General features: G+C 45.9%; 2 protein-coding genes across 8 annotated transcripts in view; one reads left to right on the forward strand and one right to left on the reverse strand.

Moving 5' to 3' along the window:
- The window catches only part of LOC121856240 (host cell factor 2-like), a 28,289-nt gene extending 27,640 nt beyond the window's left edge, over positions 1 to 649 (reverse strand). Inside the window, exon 1 of one of the 2 annotated variants that reach the window (XM_042351612.1) lies at positions 362 to 649. In XM_042351612.1, coding sequence (XP_042207546.1) covers positions 362 to 521 — 160 coding nt within the window. In that variant the 5' untranslated portion in view covers positions 522 to 649. The remainder of the gene's footprint in view (positions 1 to 361) is intronic. The other variant, XM_042351611.1, reaches the window with a different exon arrangement.
- On the forward strand, positions 149 to 22,077 carry LOC121856241 (N-fatty-acyl-amino acid synthase/hydrolase PM20D1-like). Of its 6 annotated transcripts, none has more exons than XR_006086934.1 (14): positions 156 to 294; positions 1,242 to 1,387; positions 2,477 to 2,680; positions 5,800 to 5,976; positions 10,283 to 10,359; positions 14,055 to 14,228; positions 15,554 to 15,640; positions 15,913 to 16,046; positions 16,256 to 16,451; positions 16,616 to 16,756; positions 18,826 to 18,942; positions 19,332 to 19,452; positions 20,771 to 21,064; positions 21,270 to 22,077. XR_006086934.1 is itself a non-coding variant. In XM_042351616.1 (13 exons), exons 4-13 carry the CDS (start codon positions 5,928 to 5,930, stop codon positions 20,302 to 20,304), a joined length of 1,317 nt encoding a protein of 438 aa, XP_042207550.1. In that variant the 5' UTR covers positions 152 to 294; positions 1,242 to 1,359; positions 2,477 to 2,680; positions 5,800 to 5,927; the 3' UTR covers positions 20,305 to 20,951. The 6 variants fall into 6 exon arrangements, 1 of the variants encoding a protein (XP_042207550.1); XR_006086935.1 differs by having other exon boundaries at positions 1,242 to 1,359; XR_006086938.1 differs by having other exon boundaries at positions 1,242 to 1,359; positions 2,482 to 2,680.
- Positions 22,078 to 22,296: the final 219 nt, after the last annotated feature.

Consider the following 22,296-nt stretch of genomic DNA (forward strand, 5'->3'; position numbering starts at 1 on the left):
ATTCCCTTATAAACTATCGCACTATAATGTCATCGATGTTAATATCAAGAACATAAATTTCCTTATAACATAGGATAGTTGTTAGTCCATTAGAAACAGAGAGATTCAAATAAAATGTAAAGAAAGACCACTTCAGCCTCAGTCTACAGGGGGCGGCCATCTTGGAAACTTTCAAAACAAACAAGCTCAGATTCACAGTTATAGTCTTTCCTGGTCACTCGTCTCGTCCAGTACTCTAATACTACGACTCACAGTTCCTCTACAGACGTATTAATCCTCCAAGCACTAGTTCATGTGAGTAATACAAGTGTAAATGTGAGAAATAAGCCTAGATACACAGCTACAGTATAGGGCCACTTACCTGTGTTATATACGTGTAATTCATCGACTATTCCTTCGTTGCCTCCACCAAACACAACCATCAGGTCCTTAATGGCCACAGCACGATGGCCATGGCGAGGTCTGGGCTGTGGACCCGTCGTATTAGTGACCCGCTTCCACTTAAGAATGGGCGCAGCCATACTTCACTTGACGCATCTTCGAAATGTTTTCTGCTAGAGCAACACAGCGGTAGAGTGGCCACCATGACACTCGCCAAGCGCAATATTACCTTATTTTACCTCATATTATACCCTCCCACTGGCTAATACTCCAAAATAAAAGAGTTTTCATAAGTATAGTTAAATATAGGTACTATATATGCCTACACACTACCGTATATACATAGTAGTATACATAAAGACGCCAAGCGCAATATCACCTTATTTTATCGAATAATACGCACCTTACACTCCATTATACTCCCAAATAAAAGTGATTTAATAATTATAGTTAAATATAAGTACCATTTATACGTACACATTACCATATATATGTAATTATATAAACACTGGCGCAACCCTGCCTAATTTAAGTTAATATTTACTTTTTTTTTACTTTATCCTCTTCGCCACTGATCGGCTTTTATAATCCCAAATATATGTGACTTTACTTATATATTTAAATATATTTACTACTTATTCGTATAGCCTACCATATATACGTAAGTATATGTTTAAACACACACTTATCCCTAATACCTCCTATTACATTTATTAATCCTTCAGAATACGTGTTTTAGGGGAAAAATATAAGCGTGTGCAAGGTGTATACGCATTTATAACTGTATACACCCATACATAATAGACATATATCAACAATTTCATTTTCTTTTAAATCTCTGTGATAACGTATTGGAGTAGAGACGTCACCCTCGTTGCAGTCTACAGCAGCTGTTGTCACATGTTTCTGATCAGTGACCAAAGACCTTAGCTTGGTGTGGCCTCCCTCGACGTCTCGGTAATCTCAGCCACCATAAGTGTGAGTTGAGCTTTATTTTGTTATCTATGTAAGTAGAGTCTTTAAGTAGTTATGTCCCTCAAGTTATTAATATTAAAGTATAATATATATATATTGTGTATTTGTCGGGAAGATGCACTATGTATGAACTGTATACAATGTTTTATCTTCACTGATATCAAACTTAACGTACCCCTGAGCGCAGTTGTTGGGTTGGCTGGAGTGGAAAAGATTAAATACACCAACATGTTATTTATTTAACTTCACCTTGCACAGGATGTAAGAGGGTGCCCAATAAACTAGCTCCCTCGGAGACAATCTAAAAAAAACTAACATTTTATATTGAGATGAAAGTAAAAATAAGCTTTAAATAGCTATTTTGGGTAACTTTGGTGAAGTCATTTATTACTCTTTACCACTGTTGGTATACCACCAGCCTTGTCTATCTATTTAATATGTTTATATATGTGTCTACACTATCGCTGTCTTGCAACAAACGTGGGGAAGACATGGCCGTGAATTAATCTATAAGCACCTCGGAGGACATTATTCAGCCCGGGGCCTGCAGATGCCCGCCTCACTAGTTACTGCTTAAGAGTGAAGAAGCCACAGATTCAAAAAATTGTCAAAGCAAACTTTTTGAGAGCGAGAATTGTAAATTCTTGGAACAACCTGCCAGTGTTGAGACGGCACCGAGTGTGAGCTCTTTTAACACCAGTGTATATGCCCAGTACTTGCCAACAGTGCGCAATAGATTAACTGAGATGTGAGTTGTGACCGACCGCCCTACAGTAGTGGCGAACAGACCGATTAGTGGAGAGGATAAAGTAAATTAATCACGAAGCATCACACAACGACAAGTGTTTGTTTAATATTGTTTACATCTAAGGTGAGCATATAGAAGCCTTCAAAACTTCCTTAACTATAGAGAGGACTGTTGGACATGGGTAGGCTATTTCGACCAATGCCGGGATGTGCGATGTGGTCTTGGTCTTAACACCATAGAAAACGTATCTATAAAAATATCAGAAAACTTCACAGTTCCAGGAGTAACGCTAATAATAAGCCGATATTTATCTAAACTGGAGCCCATTAGAACTGTCTTTAAACCAGCCATTATAATAATATCGTTCCTCAGATTAGCGTGACACACCCACACCGTCATCAGCTCCTGTCAGCCGTCAGCCACACGCCTCACTGACACTCTAACCACGTCAGGAGTAGAAGGACCATGGTGAAGTGCAGGCGTTTGTGTGGCGCGGTGGGCGCAGTGGTGGGCGTACTTGGGGGCGTGATTGGCATACTTCTCCTTGTAGCAATCATCAGAGCTGCCACCCTTGAGGTATGGACTACAACAACAGCAGTGAAAGTGGTAGTGTGGTAGACTGGTGTGGTAGACTATGGTGTGGTAGAGTGGTGTGGTAGACTGGTGTGGTAGTGGTGTGGTAGACTACGGTGTGGTAGACTGGTGTGGTAGACTATGGTGTGCTAGTGTTGTGGTAGACTATGGTGTGCTAGTGTTGTGGTAGACTATGGTGTGGTAGACTGGTGTGGTAGACTATGGTGTGCTAGTGTTGTGGTAGACTATGGTGTGGTAGACTACGGTGTGGTAGACTGGTGTGGTAGACTATGGTGTGCTAGTGTTGTGGTAGACTATGGTGTGGTAGACTGGTGTGGTAGACTGGTGTGGTAGACTATGGTGTGGTAGACTGGTGTGGTCGACTGGTGTGGTAGACTGTGGTGTGATAGACTATGGTGTGGTAGACTGTGGTGTGGTCGACTATGGTGTGGTAGACTGTGGTGTGGTCGACTATGGTGTGGTAGACTGGTGTGGTCGACTGGTGTGGTGGACTGTGGTGTGATAGACTATGGTGTGGTAGACTATGGTGTGGTAGACTGGTGTGGTCGACTGGTGTGGTAGACTGTGGTGTGATAGACTATGGTGTGGTAGACTGTGGTGTGGTCGACTATGGTGTGGTAGACTGTGGTGGTAGACTGTGGTGTGTAGACTGTGGTGTGGTCGACTATGGTGTGGTAGACTGTGGTGTGGTCGACTGGTGTGTGGTAGACTGTGGTGTGTGGTAGACTGTGGTGTGGTAGACTGTGGTGTGGTCGACTATGGTGTGGTCGACTATGGTGTAATAAGTGGTGTGGTAGAGTAGTGTGGTAGACTGGTGTGGTAGACTATGCTGTGGTAAAGTGGTGTGGTAGAGTAGTGTGGTAGACTGGTGTGGTAGACTGTGGTGTGGTAGACTGTGTGTGGTACTGGTGTGGTAGATTATGGTGTGGTAGAGAGTGAGTGTGGTAGACTGGTGTGGTAGACTATGGTGTGGTAAAGTGGTGTGGTAGAGTAGTGTGGTAGACTGGTGTGGTAGACTATGGTGTGGTAGACTGGTGTGGTAGACTGGTGTGGTAGATTATGGTGTGGTAGAGTGGTGTGGTAGACTGGTGTGGTAGATTATGGTGTGGTAGACTATGGTGTGGTAGACTGTGGTGTTGTAGACTATGTTGTGGTAGACTGTGGTGTGGTAGACTGGTGCGGTAGACTATGGTGTGGTAGACTATGGTGTGGTAGACTATGGTGTGGTAGACTGGTGTGTGGTAGACTATGGTGTGGTAGACTATGGTGTGGTAGACTGGTGTGGTAGACTATGGTTTGGTAGACTGGTGCGGTAGACTATGGTGTGGTAGACTATGGTGTGGTAGACTGGTGCGGTAGACTGTGGTGTGGTAGACTATGTTGTGGTAGACTGTGGTGTGAAACTATGGTGTGGTAGACTATGGTGTGGTAGACTGGTGTGGTGAACTATGGTGTGGTAGACTGGTGTGAGACTATGGTGTGGTAGACTATGGTGTGGTAGACTATGGTGTGGTAGACTGGTGTGGTAGACTATGGTGTGGTAGACTGTGGTGGTAGACTGGTGTGGGACTATGGTGTGTAGACTGGTGTGGTCGACTATGGTGTGGTAGACTGAGTGTGGTAGACTATGGTGTGGTAGACTGGTGTGGTTAGACTATGGTGTGTGGTAGACTATGGTGTGGTAGACTATGGTGTGGTAGACTGGTGTGGTGGACTATGGTGTGGTAGACTGGTGTGTGGTAGACTATGGTGTGGTAGACTGTGGTGTGTACTATGGTGTGGTAGAATGGTGTGGTAGACTATGGTGTGGTGGACTGTGGTGTGGTAGACTGGTGGAGTGGACTATGGTGTGGTAGACTGTGGTGTGGTCGACTATGGTGTGGTAGAGTAGTGTGGTAGACGTGTTAAATTGTGGTAGACTGGTGGTGGTGACTATGTTGTGGTAGTAGTGTGGTAGACTGGTGTGGTAGATTGGTGTGGTAGACTATGGTGTGGTAGACTATGTTGTGGTAGACTGGTGTGGTGACTATGGTGTGGTAGACTGGTGTGTAGACTATGGTGTGGTAGACTGGTGTGGTAGACTATGGTGTGGTAGACTGGTGTGGTAGACTATGGTGTGGTAGACTATGGTGTGGTAGACTATGGTGTGGTGGACTGTGGTGTGGTAGACTGGTGTGGTGGATTATGGTGTGGTAGACTATGGTGTGGTAGACTGGTGTGGTAGACTATGGTGTGGTAGACTGGTGTGGTAGACATGGGTGTGGTAGACTATGGTGTGGTAGACTATGTGGTGGACTGTGGTGTGGTAGACTGGTGTGGTAGACTATGGTGTGGTAGACTATGGTGTGGTGGACTGTGGTGTGGTAGACTATGGTGTGGTAGACTATGGTGTGTGTGGACTAGTGTGGTAGACTATGGTGTGGTAGAACTTGGTGTGGTAGACTATGGTGTGGTAGACTGGTGTGGTAGACTATGGTGTGGTAGACTATGGTGTGGTAGACTGTGGTGTGGTGAACTGGTGTGGTAGACTGGTGTGGTAGACTATGGTGTGGTAGACTGGTGTGGTAGACTGGTGTGGTAGACTATGGTGTGGTAGACTATGGTGTGGTAGACTGTGGTGTGGTAGACTGGTGTGGTAGATCAACTCTTCCTTCCACCTTCCCTCACTTCTCTCTCACTCTCACCGTTGTTTCTTATCCATCGTCCCGTTCCCTCATTTCCCTTCCCTCTCTTCCAGCCCTCACCCTCTCCCTTCCCTCTCCCTTCTGCTCTTTTCCCTTCCTTATCGTCTCTCTCCCTCCCTCTCCCTTTCTGAGCTTTATCTTCGTTTTCCCTCTCCTTCCTCCTTCCCTAATCTTCTGCGCCCTCTCTCCCTTTCCCAATTTGTCCCCTCTCTCTCTCTCTCCAACCTTGTTCATTATTGCCTCTAAATCATCTGGGGCCTATTAGGACTGAGCCTATTGGGTCTGGGGCCCTTTAGTTCTGGGGCCCATTTGACCTTCGATTATATTTTGTTCAAATAATTTAATTAGTGTGTGTGAGTGTGTGTGTGTGTAAATATCTATCTGTCTAACTATCTATCTATCTATGTGTGTGGCCAGGAACCCGACTACCAAGATTGGGGAATGGCCACAGGAGTGAAGGAGGAGCTGCCGGAGTCCTACTTGGCCACACTACCACAGCTCATGACACAGCGCTCAGCATACCCACAGTGTCCACAGATGTTGGCATGTATGACACACACCAACTACTTCGCTTCCATGAGTTCCTTCGGGAGAGTAAGTATCTGTATGTATGTGTGTGTGTGTGTGTGTCGCACACAGGGTGGTGAAATGCGTCTAGTGTGGCAGCACTATGTTAGTGTTAAGGTGCAAGCACTACACTCCCTCTCGCTTTCAGCTGTCGCTGCTGGCTAGCCCTCGTGGCGAACAGGGACTTGCATATGTCTTCCCCTACCAGTACACAGCCTCTTCGCCATCAAGACTCCTGCTGTGCCTCCTCGTGACAACACACGGTAACTGGGTGCCTTATGGGCCTAGGCTAGACCAGCAGGAGATTTTGGAGTAGCAGTGGGCCCCAGAGGGACTGCGCATAAACCCACTAGCATGTGGACACGTTCTGGCGCCTACCAGCCATCGCCCTGCTCCCTTGCGGATTAACCTTGGTAGGTATAAGGCTACGGGAGTAAACCCCAAACGAAAAATCTGCAGTGGAGCCCCGCATCAGGCAGACATGCTAACAGAGATCCAACAACACCCAACGGCGGTATAGGCGGAAGTGGTGACCGCCGTGGAAACCCGACAACTACACCGGCGGATGAAGGCAATGCCTGATGGACAGGCTAAGGCGAAACCCAACAAACTGGGCTATCGGCAGTCCATTGCAACTCCCCCTCTCCCCAGTCGTTGCAACACTTGCACCACTGGATCAAGGAGAGCCAAGATGTGTGGTTGCAGCCTGCCCTGCCTCACCATATAAACTCAACTCACCTGCAGCCATCACCCAGTTCATCATACCTCTCATCATCATCATAAACCCTATACCCCCAAAGTCCTATGGCGACGGGGACAGGCAAGATGACCGCCGGGAGTCTCTAGTCACAACTCTACCACGGGCACAGATAAGATGGTCGTTTATGCACTGGGATTTAGGCAGCAGTGCAATCCGGTCCGTCTGTGCGACTGAGCAGCCTTTCGAGAACCACTCTATACCCCAGGAGGGGGCAGAAAAGGTGCCCTAAACATAGCCTGCCTAAAACCCAACTGACTGGGCAGCACCCAGTAAGGTCATCCTTATGGGTCAACACAGTCAAAATCACAGATCCAAACAAAAACAAACCATACAACTTCTTATGGTCGCTGCATAGAATGTCAGGACCCTTCTGGATACACTGGCACAAATGAGCGTCCTGAAAGAAGAACTGCCCTTGTGGCAAAAGAGCTGGCTAGGTATAACATCGACATAGCAGCCATCAGTGAGTCGCCAGATGAGGGCCAGCTCACAGAACGGGGGTCTGGCAATACCTTCTTCTGGGAGGGTAAGCCTGCTGTGGAGAGAAACCGCATTTATGGAGTTGGCTTTGCCATTCGCCAACGCATCCGACACAGGCTAACTGAAATGCCTATTGGGATCAACGAGTGCCTCGTGACGCTTCTAGTTCCACTGAATCACTCGCGTCATGCCTTTTTCATCGGTGCATATGCCCCAACACTGGATGCAGAGGATGGCATTAAGGAGGCCTTTTACACCGACCTTGACAGAGTGCTAACCTCTATCCCCAGAGAAGACAAGGTTGTGCTCCTTGGCGACTTCAATTCCAGAGTTGGCAGAGATGCTAGCATTTGGCAGGGAACCATAGGGAGAAATGGACGAGGCAAGTGTAATGCCAACGGCCTACTCCTTCTCAGCAAGTGTGCTGCTCACAACCTCACCATCGCCAATACTGTTTCGGCAGGCCGACAAGTTCAAGGGTTCGTGACAACACCCACGATCCAAACACTGGTATCTCATTGACTACATCATTGTCAGAGAAAGAGATGCCGAGATGTCCTCATACCCGTTACTCGTGGCTCAGACCACTGTGACACTGATCATCGACTTGTCAGAGCCAAGCTCTCACTTCACGTGCCCCAAAACGACGGTAAGCCTCAGAGGTTTTAATACTAAGCGTCTGGAGGACCCAGCAGTAGCACATGTCAGAGAGCAGCTCGAACCTGGGCTTATAAACAACCCAACAGCAAACAACGAATCCCAGTGCGAATGGGATACTCTCCAAGCTGTTATGACAAAACCAGCAGAGAGACCCTCGGCCAGATCAAAAGAATGCACCAGGACTGGTTGTGAAAATGACTTGGCAATCAAAGTACTCATCGATGATAAACGTGCTGCTTTTACTTACTGGCAGAACAACCCTCAGTCTCCGACCAAAGCTGATACCTTCCGTAAGAAGAAAGCGGCAGCCCAGCGGGAACCGTTCTATAGAATGACTGGCTTAAAAATAAAGCATGTGAAATACAAAAATCTGCAGACCAGCACAAGATGCTCAAATTTTCCAATTCCATTCAAACATTTTATGAGTCATTCATTGCTCGACCGAAACATAGATGAGGTAGTTACTGCCATCGAACAGATGAAAAATAACAAAGCCTCAGGGCCTGATGGAATCCCAGCCGTGGTGTATAAAGTAGGAAGACCTCTGCTTACCAGCCGTCTCCACTCTCTCCTGGACAATATATGGGAAAAGGAGGAAATCCCCTAAGCTCTTAAAGATGCTTCCATTGTTAATATATATAAGAACAAGGGAGATCGGTCAGACTGTGGCAACTACCGTGGAATCTCGCTGTTCTCCGTAGCTGGCAAGATTATCGCCCGAGTCCTCCTATACAGACTTCCTCCCAGAATCTCAATGTGGTTTTAGATCATCAGGTGGCACCACTGACATGATCTTTGCTGCCCGGCAGATACAGGAAAAGTGCAGAGAACAGCGTCGTGACCTGTACGTGGCTTTCATCGTCCTAACAAGGCCTTCGACCGTCAACAGGGAAGCCCTCTGGTGGACCCTCAGCCGTTTTGGCTGCCCACCAAAATTCATCGCCATTGTGAGGCAACTCCACGATGACATGAACGGCAGTGACCTGCACAACAGCACCCAGTCTGAGTTCCTACCCATCCAAACACGGGTTAAACAAGGGTGTGTACTGACACCAACTCTCTTTTCCATTTTCTTGGCTGCCTTCCTTACTCGTGCCAGTGCCAATTTAGCAGGCAGGGTGGACATCGAGTACCGGGTGAAGGGGTGTCTTTTCAACATAAGACGACTCCAAGCAAGAACAAAGGTGTCGGCATGCTTCCATTACTGAACTTCAGTTTGCAGACGACCTCACCCTTGTTGCTCACACTGAACACGACCTACAGGAGATCCTAAACACCTACACAGATGTGTATGCGCACTTCGGCCTTGAGGTGAATGTACGTAAGACTCAGATTCTCTTTCAACCTGCCCCAGGTTCAGACACATCTCCACCATCCAACGCAGCCTACGTTCCATCCTCCGAGTTCGCTGGGAAGACAAGAGAACAAATGCCAGTATTCTCGCTGACACCAACTGGAGGAGCATCGAGGCTACCATTACTCATGAACAGCTACGTTGGACTGGCCATGTTACCCGCATGGACGACAGTAGACTGCCAAAGCAGCTACTTTACAGTCACCTAACGAACAGGAAACTTAACGCTGGCGGGCAACTGAAAAGGTATAAGGTTAGTCTTAAGACAAACATGAAAAGGTACCAAATCAACTCCCTCATCTAGGAGACGATTACTCCACATCGTGTGTGTGTGTAATAATAATAATAATAATTAACGGTTTATTGAAAATGTTCTGCAGCCCGAAAGCTGAAAATAAACATTGAACAAAAATGACTTATTACATACAAAGACATGGGGGTAGGTGGGTCGTTTTACAAAAGCTTTCATTACTGAAAGAAGACGGAACATGAATTGAACATACAAATTATTATAGTTTGCAGTTGATGGCACGGGCCTGGGCTGGTCATTGACACACCAGGTGGTGTGGTATTCACGTGGTGTAGTACCTCGTTCTCGGGTGTTGATATGAAGGACCTCAAATGGTCATGGAGACACCGGGTGGTGTGGTGTTCACGTGGTGTAGTAACTCGTCCTCTGGTGTTGATATAAAGGACCTCACGTGGTCATGGGGACACCGGGTGGTGTGTGTGTGTGTAGGGGGGGGTGTGCACTGTACAGCGCCTCCTCACGTACTGTACAAACATTAAAAGTTCAAACACCATAATACAAAATTATTCAGCGTGACCTTTGGTGGTGGTGAGGCTACCACTACTACCACCACTACTACTACCACAACTACCACTACTACTACTACTACCACTACTACCACTACCACCACTACTATTACTACCACCCTCTACTAATGTGTTGCGTTGTGTTGCAGGTTTCATACACTACTACCACAACTACCACCACTACTACTAATGTGTTGCGTTGTGTTGCAGGTTTCCCACACTACTACCACCACTACTACTAATGTGTTGGTGTTGTGTTGCAGGTTTCCCACACGTGTTTAATTGCAGTTACATAGAGACTGAAGTTATCAACACATACAGCCTTCTCTTCACGGTAACTGTAAGTAATATTGCCTCCTCTGCCTTCTTCTTCTTCCTTCTTCCTTCTTCTTCTTCTTCTTCTTCTTCTTCTTCTTCTTCTTCTTCCTTCTTCTCCTTCTTCTTCTTCTTCTTCTTCTTCTTCTTCTTCCTTCTTCTTTCTTCTTCTTCCTTCTCCTTCTTCTTCTTCTTTCTTCTTCTTCTTCTTCTTCCTTCTCTTCTTCTTCTTCTTCTTCTTCCTTCTTCTTCCTTTTCTATATCTTCTTCTTCTTCTTTATATCTTCCGAATAAGCCGGGGAGGAGGGAGGAGGAAGGTGTCAATTGTAAAATAAGCTTTGAGAAGGAGGGAGGGAGGAAGGGGTGTCAATCTCCAGGTAAAATAAGCTTTGAGAAGGGAGGGAGGGAGGAAGGGGTCAATCTCCAGGTAAAATAAGCTTTGAGAAGGGAGGGAGGGAGGAAGGGGTGTCAATCTCCAGGTAAAATAAGCTTTGAGAAGGGAGGGAGGGAGGAAGGGTGTCAATCTCCAGGTAAAATAAGCTTTGAGAAGGAGGGAGGGAGGAAGGTGTCAATCTCCAGGTAAAATAAGCTTTGGGAAGGAGGGAGGGAGGAAGGGGTGTCAATCTCCAGGTAAAATAAGCTTTGGAAGGAGGGAGGGAGGAAGGGGTGTCAATCTGCAGGTAAAATAGCTTTGAGAAGGGAGGGAGGGAGGAAGGGTGTCAATCTCCAGGTAAAATAAGCTTTGGAGAAGGAGGGAGGGGGAGGAAGGTGTCAATCTGCAGGTAAAATAAGCTTTGAGAAGGGAGGGAGGGAGGAAGGGGTGTCAATCTCCAGGTAAAATAAGCTTTGAGAAGGGAGGGAGGGAGGAAGGGGTGTCAATCTCCAGGTAAAATAAGCTTTGAGAAGGAGGGAGGGAGGAAGGGGTGTCAATCTGCAGGTAAAATAAGCTTTGAGAAGGAGGAGGGAGGAAGGGGTGTCAATCTCCAGGTAAAATAAGCTTTGAGAAGGGAGGGAGGGAGGAAGGTGTAATGAGACAAGTCTCACAAGAAGAAGATTACATATAGGTAGAATATTGATAGTATAAGAGAGAAAGACTTTGGTAGCGTGGCCGTGATAGTTATTTACACTTATCTTATCTTATATGTCAATACACATCTATTACGTCTTAAGGGCGACTTCTCAAACACCGCTTCGTTACAACTCTTTATTAATTACGAACATGACATGGACACATTAATAACACCTTCTATTGAAGTTACTAGGACATTATGTTTACGTTACTAGGTCATCATATTACGTTACTAGACACTCTGATTCTCGGACACGAACATGAAATGAATACACCAACGAAGTAACTCATCCCACGGAAAGCTCTGACAAAAAACTCACGTGACCTAGGGGAGGCCTAGCAGGTGGTCCTGTCTCTATGGGGACTGCTTAGCTGGGCGCCGGAGGGAAGTTCGTCCTGACCGAGGCGACTGCCCGGTCCTCTGACTCCTCGACGGGCCTGGTGGTAGTAGCTGGCCCTTCCTCCTTACAAGACACACTCTCTCTGCTTCTGGTGGGAGGGAGGACTAGGACGTCCTATATATTGGGAGGCGAGGTCAGGGTTGAGCTGATCGGGGCGGCGAAGGCCCTTACATTTGCCCTCGCTAATGTAGGGTCAGGTCTGGACTTTTTCAGAGAGACTACAAGTTGTATATTCTGGATTTATAACCCTTGGTCAGCCAAGAAGAGTTACCCTACACTTGACCCCCTAATGTCGGGTCAAGTCTGGACTGTTTCTGAGATGTAAGCTGTGGTCTGACAACCCATCACTACAAAGGGGTGTCAATCTTCAGGTAAAATAAGCTTTGAGAAGGAGGGAGAGAGGTGTCAATCTCCAGGTAAAATAAGCTTTGAGAAGGGAGGGAGGAGGAAGGGTGTCAATCTCCAGGTAAAATAAGCTTGAGAAGGGAGGGAGGGAGGAAGGTGTCAATCTTCAGGTAAAATAAGCTTTGAGAAGGGAGGGAGGGAGGAAGGGTGTCAATCTCCAGGTAAAATAAGCTTTGAGAAGGAGGGAGGGAGGAAGGGGTGCCAATCTCCAGGTAAAATAAGCTTTGAGAAGGGAGGGAGGGAGGAAGGAAGGGGTGTCAATCTCCAGGTAAAATAAGCTTTGAGAATGGAGGGAGGGAGGAAGGTGTCAATCTTCAGGTAAAATAAGCTTGAGAAGGGAGGAGGGGTGTCAACTCCAGGTAAAATAAGCTTTGAGAAGGAGGGAGGAGGAAGGGGTGTTAATCTCCAGGTAAAATAAGCTTTGAGAAGGGAGGGAGGAGGAAAGGGTGTCAATCTTCAGGTAAAATAAGCTTTGAGAAGGGAGGGAGGAAAGGGTGTCAATCTTCAGGTAAAATAAGCTTTGAGAAGGGAGGAGGGAGGAAGGGTGTCAATCTCCAGGTAAAATAAGCTTTGAGAAGGGAGGGAGGGAGGAAGGTGTTAATCTCCAGGTAAAATAAGCTTTGGGAGGGAGGAAGGGGTGTCAATCTCCAGGTAAAATAAGCTTTGAGAAGGGAGGGAGGGAGGAAGGGGTGTCAATCTCCAGGTAAAATAAGCTTTGAGAAGGGAGGGAGGGAGGAAGGGGTGTCAATCTCCAGGTAAAATAAGCTTTGAGAAGGGAGGGAGGAAGGAAGGGGTGTCAATCTCCAGGTAAAATAAGCTTTGAGAAGGGAGGGAGGGAGGAAGGAAGGGGTGTCAATCTCCAGGTAAAATGCTTTGAGAAGGGAGGGAGGGAGGAAGGTGTCAATCTTCAGGTAAAATAAGCTTTGAAAAGGGAGGGAGGGAGGAAGGTTAATTCAGGTAAATAAGCTTGGGGAGGGAGGAAGGGGTGTCAATCTCCAGGTAAAATAAGCTTTGAGAAGGGAGGGAGGAGGAAAGGGTGTCAATCTCCAGGTAAAATAAGCTTGAGAAGGAGGGAGGGAGGAAGGGGTGTCAATCTCCAGGTAAAATAAGCTTTGAGAAGGGAGGAGGGAGGAAGGTGTCAATCTCCAGGTAAAATAAGCTTTGAGAAGGAGGGAGGGAGGTGTCAATCAGGTAAAATAAGCTTTGAGAAGGGAGGGAGGAGGAAGGGTGTCAATCTTCAGGAAAATAAGCTTGAGAAGGAGGGGAGGGAGGAAGGAAGGGTGTCAATCTCCAGGTAAAATAAGCTTGAGAAGGAGGAGGGGGAGGAAGGAAGGTGTCAATCTCCAGGTAAAATAAGCTTGAGAAGGGAGGAGGGAGGAAGGAAGGGGTGTCAATCTCCAGGTAAAATAAGCTTGAGAAGGGAGGAGGGAGGAAGGAAGGTGTCAATCTCAGGTAAAATAAGCTTTGAGAAGGGAGGAGGGAGGAAGGAAGGTGTCAATCTCCAGGTAAAATAAGTGAGAAGGAGGGAGGGAGGAAGGAAGGTGTCAATTCAGGTAAAATAAGGAGAAGGGGAGGGAGGAGGAAGGGGTGTCAATCTCCAGGTAAAATAAGCTTGAGAAGGGAGGGAGGGAGGAAGGAAGGTGTCAATCTCCAGGTAAAATAAGCTTTGAGAAGGGAGGGAGGGAGGAAGGTGTCAATCTCCAGGTAAAATAAGCTGAGAAGGGAGGAGGAGGAAGGGGTGTCAATCTCCAGGTAAAATAAGCTTTGAGGAGGGGGAGGAGGGTGTTAATCTTCAGGTAATCCTAAATCCCTCAAATAAATTAACTCACCTGTGTTTATACTTAGGGAAGTACACCTGAGCTGCAGCCTTACCTGTTGATGGGTCATATGGACGTGGTACCTGCTGACCCCACCCAGTGGACCCATGACCCCTGGGCTGGTCTTATTTTACCCGACACTGTAACTGGGGAAGACTACATCTGGGGTAGAGGAGCTATTGATAATAAAATTGGAGTTATGGTGAGTATGGTGTGGTGGTGTGGTAGTGTGTGTTGTGGTGTGTGTGTGTGTGTGTGTGTGTGTGGTGGTGTGTGGTGTAGGTGGTAGTGTATGGTACTGTATGGTACTGTATGGCAGTGTATGGTAGTGTATGGCAGGGTATGGTAGTATGGTGGTGTCTGATAGTATGGTAGTATGGCAGTGTATGGTAGTGTATGGCAGGGTATGGTAGTGTATGATAATGTATGGCAGGGTATGGCAGTGTATGGTAGTGTATGGTAGGGTATGGCAGGGTGGCATGGTAATGTATGGTAGGGTATGGCATGGTGGTATGGCAGGGTATGGGCAGTGTATGGGTGTATGGTGGCAGGGTATGGCAGGGTATGGTGTATGGGTATGGTGTATGGCAGGGTAGTGGTAGTGTATGGCAGGTATGGGTGTGGGTATGGTGGCAGGGTATGGTAGTGTATGGGTATGGGTAATGTATGGTAATGTATGGCAGTGTATGGCAGTGTATGGTAATGTATGGCAGGGTATGGTAGTGTATGGCAGGGTATGGTAGTGTATGGCAGGGTATGGTAGTATGGTAGTGTATGGCAGGGTATGGTAGTATGGTAATGTATGCAGGGTATGGTAGTGTATGGTAATGTATGGCAGTGTATGGCAGTGTATGGTAATGTATGGGTGTATGTGTATAGGGTATGGTGTATGGCAGGGTATGGTAGTATGGGGTATGGTATGGCAGGGCATGGGCAGTGTATGGTAGGGTATGGTAGTGTATGGTAAATGTATGGTGCGGCAGTGTATGGTAATGTATGGCAGGGTATGGCAGTAGTATGGTAGTGTATGGCAGGGTATGGTAGTGTATGGCAGGGCAGTATGGTAATGTATGGCAGTGTATGCATGGTGGTATGGTAGGGTATGGTAGTGTATGGTAATGTATGGCAGGTATGGCAGTGTATGGCAAGGTATGGTAGTGTATGATAGTATGGTAGTATGGCAGTGTATGGTAATGTATGGCAGTGTATGTATGGCAGGGTATGGTAGTATGGTGGTGTATGATAGTATGGTAGTATGGCAGTGTATGGTAGTGTATGGCAGGGTATGGTAATGTATGGCAGGGTATGGCAGTGTATGGTAATGTATGGCAGGGTATGGCAGGGTATGGTAGTATGGTAGTGTATGGCAGGGTATGGTAGTATGGTAGTGTATGGCAGGGTATGGTAGTATGGTAGTGTATGGCAGGGTATGGTAGTATGGTAGTGTATGGCAGGGTATGGTAGTATGGTAGTGTATGGCAGGGTATGGTAGTATGGTGGCCAGAACTAACACCACCACCATTACAGGGCATCATCATGGCGCTCAACTACCTGGCCAAGACGGACTTCCAGCCAACCCGTTCCTTCTACGTTGCCTTTGGTCATGATGAAGAGGTGAGTCCTTCCTTCCTTCTCTCCTTCCTTCCTTCCTTCTCTCCATCCTTCCTTCCTTTTTTCCATCCATCCTTCCTTCCTTCCTTCCTTCCCTTTCTCCATTCTTCAATCCTTCTCTCCATCCTTTCTTCCTTCCTTCTTTCCCTCCACCTCTTCTTTTTAATATGTTCAGGTGTGTGTGTGTGCTGACGGTGTGGTTGTGTTACAGGTCCGAGGTGCTGACGGTGTGGTTGTGTTACAGGTCCGAGGTGCTGACAGTGGTTGTGTTACAGGTCCGAGGGGCTGACGGTGCAGGTCACATCTCCCAGGTACTACAGGAGAGGGGCGTCACCTTAGACTTCCTGCTTGACGAAGGAACACCTGTGATATCTGGTCTTATGCCTGGGTTTACTGTTCCTACTGCATTGTGAGTTACTACTACTACTACTACTACTACTACTACTACTACTACTACTACTACTTTGTGGCATCCATCCTCCCCTTATAGCCACACCTTAGCCACCATTTTATTACCTTAATATTAAATACACCAATACAAAAGTACCTACGTTAATTATACTACTACTACTACTACTACTACTACTACTACTACTACTACTACTACTACTACTACAGAATCAGCGTGACAGAGAAGGGCTACATGACCTTACAATTACAAGTAGAGGGTGAAGGAGGTCACTCATCTATGCCACCACAAGATCCGGCTGTCTCTCGTCTAGTTGCAGCCCTCAATAACTTAGCCCTTAACCCTCAGCCCTCACTGTTTGGAAAGGGCCCTGAGGGTGACACTTTCACCTACTTAGCCACAAAGGTCAGTACATAACACACCTGTAACCTAACCTAACCTGTTACCTGAAGACCTAATGTTGTGGTCATATGTGATGAGAAAGAGATGGAAAGAAAGAATGACACAGAAAGAAGAAGAAAGGGAAAGAAATAAGATAAATAATATAATAATCAATGATACTATTACAGGCATCATGGCCCTACAAACTTTTCTACTCAAATCTATGGCTGTTTACACCTCTGTTGGAAATGGTCATGTCGAGGTCACGTGAGTCAAACGCCCTGCTGCGGACTACCACCTCCATCACTATCGTCCGTGCTGGCGTCAAGGTAAAGTACTGGTCCGTTGTAGTGATGTTCGTAGTAGTGATGTCCGTTGTAATGATGTTCGTAGTGGTGATGTCCGTGCCACCAATATGACTCAGACAAGGGGCCATTAGGACAGGGGGACCATCAGGATTAGATTAGATTAAGTTAGATTAGATTAGGTTAAGTTAGGTTAATCTATAGGTCAATTAAGCTGGGGTGGAGATTCTTGAGGTGAACACAATAAGTCATAACAAAATAACAAATGAACAGACTGACCTCCCAAACATCTATTAAACTGGTGACTGGTGAAATATATCAGATTAAACTGTGTGGTGACTGGTGAAATATATCAGATTAAACTGTATGGTGACTGGTGAAATATATCAGATTAAACTGTATGGTGACTGGTGAAATATATCAGATTAAACTGTATGGTGACTGGTGAAATATATCAGATTAAACTGTGGTGACTGTTGACTGGTGAAATGATCAAATTAAACTGTGTGGTGACTGGTGAAATATATCAGATTAAACTGTGTGGTGACTGGTGAAATATATCAGATTAAACTGTGTGGTGACTGGTGAAATAGATCAAATTAAACTGTGGTGACTGGTGAAATATATCAGATTAAACTGTGTGGTGACTGGTGAAATAGATCAGATTAAACTGTGTGTTGACTGGTGAAATATATCAGATTAAACTGTGTGGTGACTGGTGAAATATATCAGATTAAACTGTGGTGACTGTTGACTGGTGAAATGATCAAATTAAACTGTGTGGTGACTGGTGAAATATATAAACTTAAACTGTGGTGACTGGTGAAATATATCAGATTAAACTGTGTGGTGACTGGTGAAATAGATCAAATTAAACTGTGTGTGACTGGTGAAATATATCAGATTAAACTGTGTGTTGACTGGTGAAATATATCAGAACTGTGCGGTGATAAATATCAGATTAAACTGTGGTGACTGTTGACTGGTGAAATGATCAAATTAAACTGTGGTGTGACTGGTGAAATAGATCAGATTAAACTGTGTGGTGACTGGCGAAATAGATCAAATTAAACTGTGTGGTGACTGGTGAAATATATCAGATTAAACTGTGTGGTGACTGGTGAAATATATAAAATTAAACTGTGTGGTGACTGGTGAAATATATCAGATTAAACTGTGTGGTGACTGGTGAAATAGATCAAATTAAACTGTGTGGTGACTGGTGAAATAGATCAAATTAAACTGTGTGGTGACTGGTGAAATATATCAGATTAAACTGTGTGGTGACTGGTGAAATATATCAGATTAAACTGTGTGGTGACTGGTGAAATAGATAAAATTAAACTGTGTGGTGACTGGTGAAATATATCAGATTAAACTGTGTGGTGACTGGTGAAATATATCAGATTAAACTGTGTGGTGACTGGTGAAATAGATCAAATTAAACTGTGGTGACTGGTGAAATATATCAGATTAAACTGTGTGGTGACTGGCGAAATAGATTAAACTGTGTGGTGACTGGTGAAATATATCAGATTAAACTGTGATGACTGGTGAAATATATCAGATTAAACTGTGTGGTGACTGGTGAAATATATCAGATTAAACTGTGTGGTGACTGGTGAAATATATAAAATTAAACTGTGGTGACTGGTGAAATATATCAGATTAAACTGTGTGGTGACTGGCGAAATAGATCAGATTAAACTGTGTGGTGACTGGTGAAATATATCAGATTAAACTGTGTGGTGACTGGTGAAATATATAAAATTAAACTGAGGTGACTGGTGAAATATATCAGATTAAACTGTGTGGTGACTGGTGAAATATATAAAATTAAACTGTGGTGACTGGTGAAATATATCAGATTAAACTGTGTGGTGACTGGTGAAATATATCAGATTAAACTGTGTGGTGACTGGTGAAATAGATCAAATTAAACTGTGTGGTGACTGGTGAAATATATCAGATTAAACTGTGTGGTGACTGGTGAAATATATAAAATTAAACTGTGGTGACTGGTGAAATATATCAGATTAAACTGTGTGGTGACTGGTGAAATAGATCAAATTAAACTGTTGACTGGTTGACAGGAGAACGTAGTGCCCTCCTCGGCCAGCGCCATCATCAACCATCGCGTCCATCCTGCCCAGTCTGTCGAAGACGTCATCCAGCACGACCTTGCGGCCATCAATGACCCCACAGTGAAGGTCAGTAGTTCCTTTTGTGACCCTTGACCCCACAGTGAAGGTCAGTTGTTCCCTCTGTGACCCTTGACCCCACAGTGAAGGTCAGTTGTTCCCTCTGTGACCCTTGACCCTAGAGCAGTTCCCTGTGACCTCTCAGTGAAGGTCAATAGTTCCCTCTGTGACCTTTGACCCCACAGTGAAGGTCAGTAGTTCCCTCTGTGACCCTTGACCCCACAGTGAAGGTCAGTTGTTCCCTCTGTGACCCTTGACCCCACAGTTTCCCTTTTTCCTGTGTGATTTAAGTTATCAATATGCATGCCGGTAATTGTGCAAACTAACTGATTTCGCCAAAAAAAAAAAAAACGTAACATATATTATGGCACCGTGTTGAGTATTACTATGGTTTACAGCTGACAGTGAAGCAACAGATGGCCGCTTACCCAGTCTCCCCCTACGGCCCGGATGTACCAGGGTGGCGCCTCCTCACCTCCGCTATACACCATCACTTCCCGGGCGCTGTTGTTGCTCCAGGTATGTCGCCAGGGTCCCAAGGCGCATGTCCAGGGCCCCAGGTAATAAATCTCCATGGCTCTGGGTACGTTTCCAGGGCCCCAAGGTGCATGTCCAGCGCCCCAGGTAATAAATCTTCATGGCCCCGGGTACGTTTCCAGGGCCCCAGGTACGTCTCTAGGGCCCCAAGGTGCATGTCCAGAGCCCTAGGTACGTCTCCAGAGCTCCCAAGATACATGTCCAGGGCTCCAAGTATGTTTCCAGGACCCAGGGGCTCACTTGGGTCCAGTCCTAGTGGGCCCCGACCTAATCTTATCATTAAACACTTGGTATCGGGGCCTATTAGGTCAGTATTATAATTGGTTGGGGCCAATTAGGACTGTATTGTGTCATTAATGATTAGATTAGGTACTCAAGGGGTTAGCTTATGCTTGTGAAGTTAAGTTATCGTACTCAAGGGGTTAGGTGAACGTATTCTAGTGAAGGTAGAGTCTCGGTGTATTTCTGATGCCACACTGTATGTTACTTAGGACTTTAAAACAAGCTGTTTGGTATTCTCTCTCTCTCTCTCTCATACATGCGAACCTTTAAGTATAATGACCCAGGTTGTGAAGATGGTGACTGAAAGAGGCAAGTTGTTCCCCCTCTACAGCGGTGATGATGGCCAACACTGACTCCCTCCATTACCTTAACTTGACCTCCTGCATCTACCGCCACTACCCGATCCACCTCACCAAGAAGGACATACCTGGCATCCACGGCAGTGATGAACGTCTCTCGGTGACCAATCTGCGTCAGGCTACCCGTATATACCACAGGGTGATGGTATGGGCGGGGGATGCTGCTGGTCCTCCTCAACATCACCAGGAGTAGGGCGTCTGTGTGGTCCTCGCCCTCTGTGTGTGTGTGTGGGTGGGGGGGTCCTCCCGCTGGTGACTAACTCGCATGAATCTCTTCTATTCTAGGACCTTCTACTGCCTGAGTACCTATCTACCTACCTACCAATACCTAACCATCTACCTATCTTATGCCTACTTACCTATGCCTACCTATGACTAATGACTAATATTATTTTCATTTCTTCTACAGTTTATTAAAACAGCCTGCCATTTTGCCTCGATTTCTTGTTATATTGTAGTTTATGGAATGACCTTGTGTTTTATTATTGATTTGTGAATGTGTGTGTGTGTGTGTACCCAAAACACACATACACACCCTATTGTTAAGGCCCTATACCCTTTATAATAGCATGTACAGTAATCTCTATGACCTAAAACAAACACATACATTTGCATGCTGTATATATGTGTGTACCTGACGTAGTGTTCTTCTGACGCAGCGGTTCTCATGGCCAACACGGATACCAAGTATTACCTTAACATGACGAACAACGTGTATAGATTCATCCCCACCATCACTGGAAAAAGGGATCTGGCAACTATACACGGACATAATGAACGAATTAGTGTGGCTGCTGTAGGTGTGGCCGCTGAATTCTACTACCACCTCATCTTGGCCGCTAATAGGGAGGTCAAACCACGCCACACCTCACCAGGTCACCGTGCTGGGGAATTGTGATCCGTTGACCTGACCTCACTTAGCCACCAAGCTGCTGCCGTCTCTCGTATGGCAGGTGAGTTCTACCACACTACACTACCACACCATACCACATCATCTATACCATACTACACTATATCATGACACACCACACTTGGTAAAATAGTAATAATTAGTGTTATTATTATTATTATTAGTATTAGTATTAGTATTATCATCATTATTATTATTATTATTACTGTTGATGTTGTTGTTTTTATTATTATTGTTATTGTTTCTAGAGTAAAAGCCGGAGACTTCCATCTAACCACCCGGCCGCCCACACTACCACCCGGCCGCCCACACTACCACCCGGCCGCCCGTACACCCAGCTGGCCACCCACCCTCCAACCCCAAAAGCCAACATATCTTATCACCGCCTACACTCAACCCCGGAAGCACGCCCACACTCAACGCCGGACGCACGCCCACACTCAACGCCGGAAGCACGCCCACACTCAACGCCGGATGCACGCCCACACTCAACGCCGGAAGCACGCCCACACTCAACGCCGGATGCACGCCCACACTCAACGCCGGACGCACCTTTAACGCCTGGGTCGACGGAGTTATATTTTAATGGCGTATCGAATATTTTATTAGGTTGAATATATAAAAGATGGTCTGTTATTTTATGTTGGTTTAGCACTTTATTATGTCTTATTTTGGTTATTATTATTATTGTTGTTATTATTATTATTAGTATAATTATTATATATCTCTTTGCTTGTATTACACCACCGCCCACATCACCGCCCACACTGCCCACACCCCCACATCATCGCCCACATTTAACCTAACCTAACCTTAAACATTAGTAAGAGAAATGGGGGAATATTGTCCTACTTAGCTCTTTAACTGAGATTTGTCCAGTGGGGTTTTGTCCGAGGGAGTATTTGTCTGAGGGTATTTTGTCCTACACTCATCCCTGGGGGGGGGATGATGAGGTTGATCCATTCACTGTGTGTGTGTGTGTGTGTGTGTGTGTGTGTGTTAATACAATATTATCCCATATGTATAATTCTTGTTGAATAAATTAATTTGGTGTTATTCCACGTCTTTCAATCACCTTAATGCTACGTTGGTATGACCTAACCTAACCTAACCTAACCTAAACAGGACAGTGTGGCGAGTGACTGTGGGCGGCCCGGAACAGTATGGCGGAGAGGAGGCGGCTGTGGGTGGCGTCGGACAGTGTGGCGGGGATAAGGGCGGCTGTGGGCGGCGTAGGAGTGTGGCGGAGGAGGGCGGCGTAGGACAGTGTGGCGG

The sequence above is a fragment of the Homarus americanus genome, unplaced genomic scaffold (assembly GCF_018991925.1).
Source record: "Homarus americanus isolate GMGI-L3 unplaced genomic scaffold, GMGI_Hamer_2.0 scaffold48016, whole genome shotgun sequence".
NCBI lineage: Eukaryota > Metazoa > Arthropoda > Malacostraca > Decapoda > Nephropidae > Homarus > Homarus americanus.